This window comes from Colobus angolensis, unplaced genomic scaffold, assembly GCF_000951035.1.
Source record: "Colobus angolensis palliatus isolate OR3802 unplaced genomic scaffold, Cang.pa_1.0 Scaffold56, whole genome shotgun sequence".
NCBI classification, from domain to species: domain Eukaryota; kingdom Metazoa; phylum Chordata; class Mammalia; order Primates; family Cercopithecidae; genus Colobus; species Colobus angolensis.
This window is the reverse complement of record NW_012119154.1, coordinates 9153435-9164850: the sequence shown is the minus strand read 5'-3', so window position 1 is coordinate 9164850 and position 11416 is coordinate 9153435. Positions and strand designations below refer to the sequence as shown.

The 11416-nt window shown below is 44.4% G+C and overlaps 1 protein-coding gene across 2 annotated transcripts in view; it reads right to left on the bottom strand.

The window, feature by feature from the left end:
* STAC (SH3 and cysteine rich domain) overlaps nt 1–11416 on the bottom strand; it is a 151324-nt gene that overhangs the window by 59454 nt on the left and 80454 nt on the right. Inside the window, exons 3-6 of one of the 2 annotated variants that reach the window (XM_011961577.1) lie at nt 9885–9985; nt 7621–7702; nt 6440–6555; nt 2338–2416 (exon numbers count right to left, since the gene is read on the bottom strand). In XM_011961577.1, the coding sequence (XP_011816967.1) occupies nt 2338–2416; nt 6440–6555; nt 7621–7702; nt 9885–9985 (378 nt within the window). The remainder of the gene's footprint in view (nt 1–2337; nt 2417–6439; nt 6556–7620; nt 7703–9884; nt 9986–11416) is intronic. The other variant, XM_011961578.1, reaches the window with a different exon arrangement.

The window sequence follows — 11416 nt, the reverse complement described above, 5'->3', positions numbered from 1 at the left end:
TACCTGCATCTCTGACACTTTAGGACTGTATGATGGCTTTGTTAATAGCAGTGATGCTACAAATCAATGATTGCTAAATATAGCTCTTCCTATTGTAAAATCCTATGAAGACCACCTTTTAAGAGAAGAAACCCTCAGTGTAAATTGTGTTCTAACTCCTCAAGGAATTGGTGAGCAACAGCATAGACAGAGCCAGACCAGGATGGCTGAGGCAGAGAGTTAAGCACTGAGCACATGCTGGGCATAATTTTGAGAAGCAGCAAATAGAGTTTGCTGATGGATTACATCTGAGGTGTGAGAGAAAGAGGTAGTCAGGGCTGATTTCAAAGACTTTGGCCTAATCAACTGGTTGAATAGAGTTCCTATTTACTGAGCAGAGACAATTGTGGGAAGAGCCAGTCTGAATGTGTGGCTGGGTGAGGGGATCAAGAGTAAAGTTTGGGTATGTTAACTTTAAGACGACTATTCTGCATTCAGACGGCAATGTACAATAGGTGATAGGCATCTGGAGGCAGCAAAGAATCCTAATACTGAAGATGAAGTTTGAGTCAACAATGAATGGATAGTATTTACATTCATTATCTCATCCGAAGATCATAAGAACCCTATGGATTTGGTGTTATTATCTTCATTTTAGAGATGAGGTGATGGAAGCAGAGAGAGGCTAGGTCACTGCTTTGGGATCACATGATCATTAAGTGAAGTCTAGCATTCTGCCTCCAGAGCAAAGATGGGCCAAGGACCAAATGTTTCCAGTGCAGTTAGTGAGGAGGAGGCCAGCAGTGATGTTGGTGAGAAGAGTGTCAGGGGAAGGGGGAAGGCAGTGGTCAGACTCAGGACTGAGCAGCTGATCACACTTAAAGCATTAACATGCAAGTCTCTGGTGAGTCAGATCCTTAGATATGGAGAAACTCTAGGGTTGCTGTTTAAGTTCAATTGCTGGTCCTGCAATGCCAGACAGTTGGACTGGGATGGCCCTGCTGTGATGCTGACCCACTATGAGGTTCCCCTTGAAGCCAACACCCTCTAATTTGTCTCTCTAATGGCACTGCTAAGTGCTCAGTGATTGTTTGCATTATCTAAAAGTACAGTTTTCCCGATGTGATGCCAAAGAGTCCTTACCCCAGTGGTGAGCTTTAGCAGATGTGTGTGGGCCTGGCAAGGGGGGGCATGGTGAACACTGGCACTTATTTAGGAAGGAAAATCATAGGGCAGCTGAGCACATGGTGCCTTGTGGGAATTACAGGCACAGTCCTAACTAGAGAAGAGCCATAAATGATTTCCCAGAGTGAAGGAAGTAAAAGTGATACCTCATCAGACAGCTGTTGACAAAACAGCTATGTGGTATTGAATGAGGAATTTCTGCATACAGGCTGGAAAAGGCAGGGCTGGGATTGGAGTTTGGAAGGATAACTTCTGCCTTGAGAATACATTCAGCTCAAGTTAACAGTGTAACTCAGGTCCTGCAGGACTTTGACTGACACACTTTTGCTAATCACAGTAAATGCTTCATAAATATTTTTTGATAAATGAGTGGAGGTTAAGTAGTTATTGATGTCAAAAAGGCCCAGCAAGAATGCATCCATAAGGGTCTGGTCACATGTCTTTAAGCTCTGGATTACAAGGCAGCTCTTTCTTAATGTCAGCAGGTGGAAGTATGAAGTTAGCATTTAATAAAGATTTTAGAAATTATTATAACAAAAGCTTAAATTATTAGATTAAATAATTTTAATGTAGAATGTTTGGTTGGATTGTACATATCAGTTTTTTGAGCTTCTTAGTTGTCTCTGCCGGGGAAGGAGCCAAATGTGAGGCCCACACTTCCCTCCTGGGCCCCACCACCACTTGGTTTCAGGTACCTAAGGTGTAGCACAAATTAACTTCTCTGTGTATGGTTTGCTAATGTGATCTAGCTCAGTGGAGGAAATGACATATTCACAAAAAGTTCTGGAAGCGACTCTTCAACCCCAATACAGCTCATTATATATATATAGTATAGATATATATAGTATAGTATATATATAGTATAGATAGATACTATATATGATATATGATATATATGATATATAATATATATGATATGCATATATGATATATATGAGTATATATACTCTCATAAAGCATGAGAACTCAGGATATAGAACTCAGGAAGATATTAGAGCAAATCACTGAAATCCACCAGAAACAATGCTCACATTCTCTCCAGAACATTGAACACTTGCCCTGATTAAATTCCAAAGCGAGAAGAGAAAGCAAGGGGACTGGAAATCACCTTGACCTGCCCACTGACCCTGACTCATGTGATCACGTTTGTGCTGTGCCAGCTCCCTTACTCACCGCTGTTGCTGCGTTTCCTTAGGTCATACCCGCCTCCTGGCCCATTGACTTCCTCAGGAACCTCCACGAGATCTGAAGTCTTGCAGGAAAGAGGAAAGAGCATGGGATGAGCAATGTTATATCTGTGGGTCAATTGAGCAGAGATTTTGGTGTAAGAGAGCTTAGGTAGAATTTGCATGTGTACACATAAGGACCCAATGACTGCTGTCGTGGCTGTTTGGCTAACTTCGGAGAAGCTCTGTCCACTAGGGGGCACTGTACCTCCCTTCAGGTGTCTGTGGCGGGCTCAGGCTTGGTGACGGTAGGTACCCAGTGAGTGTCGAATGGATGTCTGGAAGCACAGGCCACAGCCAGGCTTCTTCCCAGGAACAGGCAACAGAGAGAAATCAGAATTCCTGTCCATATCCTGTCACTTAAAATTTTCAATAAAACGCTAGCTCTTTCTGCAGGTGTTTTAAATATTAGTTTTAGAGAATGGGATGCACTATGGAGAGATGCACTACTTCGGTACAAGTTAAATACTGTTTCCACTGCTGCAAAATTAATTGTTGTTATAATATGTATCCTGACTCTCTTTTTAAAGTAAGTCACAATCGTTCTTCCACTTAGGTTACAGAAATAACAAGAACAAAAACAACAATAATAACAGTGACAGCACTCTAAATAGCTAATGGTTCCTGATCATTTACCACGTACTGTTTTTAAGGACTTTATAGATACCATCTCATTTATTCCCCAAGTTAATCCTATGGTAGACCAGTTTTTCAGAGAGGAATCTGAAGCCCAGAGAGAATCGGTAGCTCTATTTGAGGCCCCATAGTTAATACATGGTGGAGCTGGGGCTGTGGCTCACAGGTGTTGCCTCCAGAGCTCGTGCTCTTAAGCATTGTGCTTTATCCATTGGTGTGCTAAAGCATCTCCATGGGCTGGTGAGTCTCATGGTTATCACACTGGTGGCATGAAATGGATCACCACAGGAGTTTTACTCCATGGAATTGGCAAACGCTACAAATCAGAGTCTAGCTCTGACCTGGTGGTTAAACATTTATTAGCATACCACTGAGTGCCTCTTTCAAAGGGCCATGTGACCCAGTTTCTGTCTAACTGGCTCTATCCTCTTCAAAAGAGGAATTTAGGGGGCCTCTGTGGACAGTCATATATATGTTTTTTTTTTTTTTTTTTTTCGAGATGGAGTCTTGCTCTGTCGCCCAGGCTGGCGTGCAGTGGTATGATCTCGGCTCTATTTCCTGGGTTCAAGACATTCTTGTGCCTCAGCCTCTCAAGTAGCTGGGATTACAGGTATGCACCCCCATGCCTGGCTAATTTTTGTATTTTTGGTAGAGACGGGATTTCAGTGTTGGCCAGGCTCATCTCGAACTCCTGACCTCAGGTTATCTGCCTGCCTCAGCCTCCCAAAGTGCTGGGATTATAGGCGTGAGTCACCGCACCTGGCCTGACAGTCATCTTTTTAAAAATTATTTATTTATATCTTATCGGAGAAGAACAAGTTATCTTCTTAGCTCTCCTAGCCAGCTCTAGAGCCCTTTAGCGCCACCCTCCAGAGACTGGTTTTTGTTACAATTTAGCTTTAAGATTTTTTTTTCAAACACTCTTGCTATCATGACACAGCAGAAAGAAGAAAAAACAAAGTCGCAGGGTCTCTAAGTCACTCACGCCCTGCTCCCTTTGAAGCTCACAATTTCTATACAGAAGTTAGTTTGTAGAGAATTTCATTTATGTTAATTTAATCTTGTGAAACTGAAGATTATTCATAAACTAGCCAACTAACTCCCAGAATGTTGTCTGAATTTGGTTTCTTCTAGCCTTCCCAAAGCCATCAAGCCTTTTATATTGTAGAACGTTTGAAAGTACATTGAGAAAAACATAACAATTTGGAAACAGCCAAGCAGTGACTTCTCAACAAGAAGTGACTTCTCAATAAGAAGACCAAGAAAAGCAGACCCCTGGGAACACTCCAACTTACGGAGTTACAGGAGGACACACTGGAGAAGGAGATGGGCTGAGCAGAACAGGGAAGTTACCCTTGAGTAAGTCAGGGGTTTCTAACACTGCCCAAGCATGAGTGGCTCTGGGAAATGCCCTTCTCAGGTAACATACTTGCCTTGTTAATGGACTACATCCTGTTTAAGTTCACAGTAACTCAGGTTGAAAGAAAACACTGTTAAGGCCTGGATGCGTAATGAAAATGAAACAGCTGGGTTCAGTGGCATGCACCTGTAATCCCAGCTACTCAGTACATTCAGGCAGGAGGATCGTTTGACTCCAGGAGTTTGAGGCCAGCCTGGGCAACACAGCAAGACTTCATCTCTAAAAAAGTTTTTTGAGTGAGTTAAAATAAAGAACAGTAACAATTTCCATTCATTGAGTGTCAATTATGTCAGGCCCTGTGCTAAACACTTTATGTGTATTATTGTTACCCAACCTAAGCAGCCTTTATTTACATATAAATCCTACCCATGGATGCTTTGTATACTTTCATCACATTAGCACCATTTTTATCCTTCTTTCAGTAAAAGAATTAGCATTATCTTTTGGATGCCAAATGACAATGATCTCCTCCTTAAGGAGGTAATCAGGTATCTTAAAATGACACCCATTATCCCCTCACTGCTTTGAGGTAATGTCTACTGAAGCAAAACATTTTTCATCTTTACTATGAAATGCTTCAATACTCATATGACACAGTCACTATAATATCCTTAACACATGTATGTTACGTTCTCAATCTTAATAAAATGGGATAAGACATATAAAAGTGTATTTTTTAAAAAATGGTAAACAAGGCCACCACTGTCAAATTTCTTGGCTGTTGAAATTTCTTCTTCAGAAATAAGTTGTGAATTCTAAGGGTACAAAGCTATGTCTTCCTCTTCTTTTGTGTCCCCTACAGTGCTAGTAAACTGTAGGCCCTTCATTCATGTCTGCTAGCTGAGTAGAAGAAAGAACTATCTGATGTCAATTTTATGCACAGTAAGGAAAAAGAGTAACAATTATTTTCAGTGGTATCAGGCAGAGGACCTATAAACCTACCTACTTGCTACATTCCTATTCTCCTACATTCTATTCACCTGCCTACAATCTTGTGGCTTCACCTGCTCCCAATGAGGAATGTGGCCCTCCATTCCTATTCACCTGCCTACAATCTTGTGGCTTCACCTGCACCCAATGAGGAAGCTGCTTCAACTCGGTCTCTGAGAACCCCTCCCAGGCGTGTGCCCTGCCCCTCTTCCCACAATCCACCTAATCACTTGATGTTGAGAGGACTCAGTGGGGCAGACCATTTGAAGGCTCATCTGTGTCTTGCCTGGAACTTCCAGTCCAGCAGAGGCTGCAACAATGGAACTGGTAACTAGGTGCTGGCTATCCTAAGTGGCCATGTGAACCGGAAGGTCCTTGCCTCTTTGCTGGAGGAATGGTGGCTTTCAGCATGGGCTGAAGAGTTATATGGCATCTTGGAGTATTTATAGAAATTCTGGTGGAAACAACCAGAGACAAGATGATGACGACAGGTCACAGAGATGCATGCAACAGTCAGTGTAAGTCAGATGAAACTTAGGAGGGGTGCGTGGAAGGGTGAGTGTCCCACAGAGTCATAGTTCAGGTACCGTTGAGAGGGCAGTTTTTGTGTGCAATGAAGAGGTGTGCCCTCTCTTAGAAAAGACAAAAGACATGAGAAATAGCTGTGTCTTTGAACTGGAATGTAGCTAAAAGGAAAACTGGAAATAGCCAGGACTTCCAAGTTCCTGACCATTGTTTGAGCCAAACATTTATGTGTGTGGACTCATATGTTATCTAATATTGGTGGGAAGGTAAAGGAGACGGGGTCCATGGGAAGGGTCAAGAAGCATGAGGCCAAGGGGATGGTCTTTGGGCAGGAAAGTAAAATAATCCCTGGGTGTTGACAACAGGAAGTTAATCCTTAGTGGCTCAAAACACTTTGGCTTTCTCTTTGGCAGGTGCCTGACTCCCTGCAGACCTGCCCTCATGAGGCAGTTAGGTGGAATCCCCCATACTGCAGTGCCTGAGGCCCGCTCTGCCCAAGACCGCCATAGACAAACTGAGGAAGGAAAAGGATAATTACAGAGGTTCTGTGAGGTGAGTCAGAGCCACTGCCCGAGCTGCCCTTCTTTGTCCTCTGGGCCAGGGAGGTGCCAAAGCGGAGGGTCTCGTAGACAGGGTCCACCTTATTGCCACAGGCTGCAACAGAAGAGAAAGTTCATATGAGGAAGCTCATCTGAGAGGACCCAGCCAACTGCTTACCACATCTCCTGGGTGAACAGCACCTGAGAAGCAGGCTCTGTGCAGAGGACTTCAGCCTCTGGGTAGACAGGGCTTTCATGGCCAAGTGTTCCTCACAGATGCGCCCCCATGCAGCATGCTCCCGTTTGCAGGTCCTGCCATGTACCGACTAGGACTCTGCTCCCAAATTCTTCCTGATTGGATTTCGTCTTTCATTACTCCTCTCTAATTTCCAGGTTCTTGCAGGGACCAGCTTTATTTCCTCTACTGGGAGGCTGTGCTCACCAAGGAACAAAGCCTTGAGACACAAAGTTTGCAGTAGGAGGCAACTGTTTTAGCAATAACTTGTCACTACTGAGCCTCATTAATGTCTAATTGAAAGCTTTCTAATTTACAAATTTCTAGTTTAAAACTTGCCCCCCTAAAAAAGCAAAAATAGATGTCGAGATTTTCAGAGAGAGAAAAAAAATAATAGAAGTAAACTGAAAAATATTGTTAGAGAAGAAATCCAAGCCAAAGCTATCAATAAATATAGGGTATCTTTTGATCTTCATCAGAGAATAATATATTCACTCAGCTCCTACTAAGCATTGGTGTATAACCTATATTTATTTTTTATAGCAATTATGAGACACAGCAATTGCTGTTCTCATTTTGTGGGGGTTGACAGGTCAAGTAACTTGTTCAAAGACACACAGTTGTCAATAGGGAGCTGGGCTTTGAGTCTGCTCTGGGGGATGCCATGCTCTGTGTTCTTTCCACTTCACCACGCTGCTGACGGTGGGATTACTAAGCCTTTGGGACATAGGTGTTTTCTGAGCTTCATCAGGGAAAGGATGAAAATTCCTGGAGAATTTGGTCCACTTGATGTTTCCCTTCCAGCAAAACACACAGTCATACCCCAAACAGCCACCAAACAAGTACACAGAGATACCCCATGGGTTTTGCAGCCCTGGGAGGACAGTGGCCATTACTAACTTGACTGCTTCAAACTCAACTCAACCCATCAATGTCCCGACTCACCAATGGGCATGACTTCTTTAATGCAGCCAAACTGTTCATGAATGAGCAATGGGGAGCTGTAGTAACGCCGAAACCCCTTTGGCTGGAGAGAGAATGAGGAAGGCAAGGGGTCAATGTCAAGGGAGATAGAGAAAATCATATAAGAGCTCCCTAAATAAAACCAATTGGTTTCTCCAGGAGCACCCTCCTGTCTCCCATTAACATGCTGACTTATCCTATAATTCCACAATTTAACCCCAGCAGGGACACAGAGGCAGGGAGGAATAGTGGCAAGAAGCAAGTTACACTCTATCCAGAAAATAAGGTCCTGGCCCTGACCTCCCCAGTCCTGCCTGTCCTCCTTCTGCAGGGCACTGCAGCCTCCTTTGTATCCCAGATCCTCATTGCCTCCTGGATTACAAGTGGACTGCCAGATATTATTTCACCACAGTTTGTTATTGTGGTTTGTTAAAATAATATAAATAAAAGAAAGGCCTGGGCATGGGTAAGTGGACCTCAGAGGGAGGCCTAAAAGCTCTTGTATATCTGAAGAGCTTTACCCAGAATCATTTGCTCTGTGTTCTCTCTTTTTCCGACCTCTCCTGCATGGTCTGTCTTGGCTTCTGGGAATCACCACTGGAGAAGGAGAAGGGGAAGCAAGGGAGGCAGAGGTTTGAGAAAAGAGACATTGCAAATCAGAGTAAATAGATAAACTAAGAACCTGGACTCACTATGCGCCACCACTGGATGGGAACTTGGTGGCCCAGTCCCTGCTAGAATTCCAGAATCCTCTGTAATGTTCCTGGAAAGTGGTGTCCCTTGTCGGTACACTGTCAGTGATGGTAGGGGGTGAAGGAGCATTCACTAACCCCAGACGCAAGACATTATCTGTTATCGCTAAGACTTAGTATCCACTGATGTTAGGCCTTTCCCCAGGAGCCTCAAAGGACAACAGAGTTAGGCTTCTAAACTTTAGGCCTAAAATTTTTTGAAGACAGCTGTTGATGTCCTGTCTAATTATTCTCTAGGGTAGACATTCTTGGTCCTTTTTACAATTCTTTGGCCATCCTAGCTTCAAATACCCTCAAATTTGTGCTCTGGATTGCTTTTTGAAAAAAAATTTTTGAGACAGGTTCTCGCTCTGTCACTCAAGCTAGAGTGCAGTTGTGCAGTCTGGCTTACTGAAACCTCTGCCTTCCAGGCTCAAGCGATCTCTAATCTCAGCTTCCTGAGTAGCTGAAACTACAGGCACACACCAACACACCCAGCTAATTTTTTAATTTTTTTTGTTTGTTTGTTTTGAGACAGAGTTTCGCTCTGTCACCCAAGCTAGAGTGCAGTGGCGTGATCTTGGCTCACTGCAACCTCCGCCTCCTGGGTTCACGCCATTCTCCTGCCTCGGCCTCCTGAGTAGCTGGCACTACAGGTGCCTGTCACCACGCCCCGCTATTTTTTATTTTTGTATTTTTGTATTTTTAGTAGAGACGGGGTTTCACCATGTTAGCCAGGATGTCTTGATCTCCTGACCTCGTGATCCACCCGCCTCAGCCTCCCAAAGCACTGAGATTACAGGCGTGAGCCACTGTGCCCGGTCTAATTTTTAAATTTTTGTAGAGACGGGGTCTCACCATGTTGCCCAGGCTGGTCTCGAACTCCTGGGCTTAAGCGATCGACCCACCTTGGTGTCCCAAGTGCTGGGATTATAGGCGTGAGCCATTGTGCCAGGCTTGAATTGCTTCTTCATCACTATGTGGCACCAGGACTGAAGCCCATCCTCCTGAGATGGTATGATCAGCCATCTCAAGGGCCATTCCATCTCCCTTGGTTTGGCCAACAGGATTCTGTTAAATTGGTGCTGATATTTATTACTCTCTCCTCTTTTGTGTGGGCTTAGCTCTTATCCTCTCTTGCTACCCACTGAGCTGACAACCAGGGAAGCACTAGGGTGACCAACCATTAGTGAGCCTGGGGCTTAGGAGGTTCCTGAGAGGCATGACTTTCACTTTTAAAACCTGAACAGTCCCAGGATGTGGGACTTTCAGATTAAAACTGAGGAAGTGCCAACCTGGGAGAAGTTGGTCACTCTATTAATGACCGTGACTCCCTTTCAAGGTGGGGTGTTGTTGATTAGGTTGACAGAGCTCCTTGTTTTCTGATGATGCCAGTTAGGAAACCAAGCTGGCAGCCAGTTCTGGGGTGCTTTGCTCAGGGTTTCAGGGAAGGACTGCAGCAGGCAAGTGCCCTAGCAGGGAGGTGTGGGCCTCACTCCTGGCACAAGCCCTTACCAGCTTGCCCATGCACCGCTGGGGTGCCAGGCCATCTGTGCACTTGTGGTGGATGCTCATCTTACAGGCTTTGCAGCGCAGTCCATGCTTAGCATTTGTTCCTGTCAGGCACATGGCAAACTTTGGTTAGGATACAACCTGCCCTTTCCTGCTGATTAGGCTAAAATCACAGAAAATGAGGTTCCCTCTATAACCAGGTAATTCTTTCCTACAACTTTTTCATGAAGCTTGCAAAATAGAAAAAAATATATATATATATGGTAGATTCTTTTGCTTTCTCTTACATTTTCTACCTAAGGTATACACGCTGGTTTCCCCCCATCTTTCCTATTCACTACTCCAGCAACTCTAAGCCTCCTCCATGTCCTTTGTTCTCTCAATTCAAGCTAGTAAATTCCATTTTCTTTGCTTTTCATGTAGATTACTCAGTTCTACTTTTCTGTGTCTTACTGAGTAGTGCAAGTCCTGAACTTTCACGTATTTTCTTCTTTCTATCACCAGATCTGAGCTGTTGGACAAACTCTCAGGGAAATGATTGATTCAGGGGGAAGGGCAGGTCCGTGTGAGAGTGGGGCTGACAGGCTTCTAAAAAGGGGAGAGAGGACTCAATCAGATGCCAACCCCAGCCTGGGGAAAGAGGAAGAGGATGTGAATGATAATGAAATTGCGGCTGAGGTGAGTCACTTAGCTTCTTGGGACAGGGTGCTATCATGGAGTGAGAAGAAAGAAGGTGGAGAAGAAAAGGCAGAGAGCCATCCTGGTAGCTGCATGCACAAAGGCCCAAGGCAGGAGCACTGGAGAGGAACTGGGAGGCCCAGTAAGAGGGCAGGGTGTGGGAGCTTCAGGAAGATGGCAGGTGCTGCACACCGGTGTTCATTATTTCAGAAAGTGGCTGGATAAAGGTTAAGACAGGATGTTAAAATGGGTGTGTTCTCCCTTCATCTAGTCCAAGAAAAGAGAATGCAAGACAAGAGGTGCCATCTGCTCTGATATCCCAAAGTAAGAGGGTAGGTTCCAAGGCAGGTCTCAAAGAGGTGCCAAAATGAATTTTTGCCACTCTTAGATGACCAAGCACCTCATGTATTAGAAAAGAGGAAAAAAGGTGAGGTAGTGGAGAGAGGATTTCTTTGCAGAGTTGTTGAGACACTATCAGTCTTATCCCTCCTCCTTTACCATGATGAAAAGGATGGGGGGTGCTCTGTTGTCTCCTCAGTCCTGAGAGGGTCTCAAGGAGACTGTTTTAACAGCTTGACCTGTGTGAGTCTGTGGGACATACGGCTGTGGCCACACCCATTCTTGGAAAAACCTAACAATAAGAGACATAGGTGGCCAGGGGTCCTGTCAGTCTACGGAGGAGACAGTTGTATGAACAGGGCCTGCACTCCAAAAGCTTGTTAGGAGAAGGGTTGGTGAGTCCAACAAATATGTGATTCTCATGGATCAGATATGGATTATGTCGAATGCTATCCGAGATGACAACCTGGAGAGACAACGGGATTTCAACAAAGTACATCTCTTTAGAGGGGAGATAC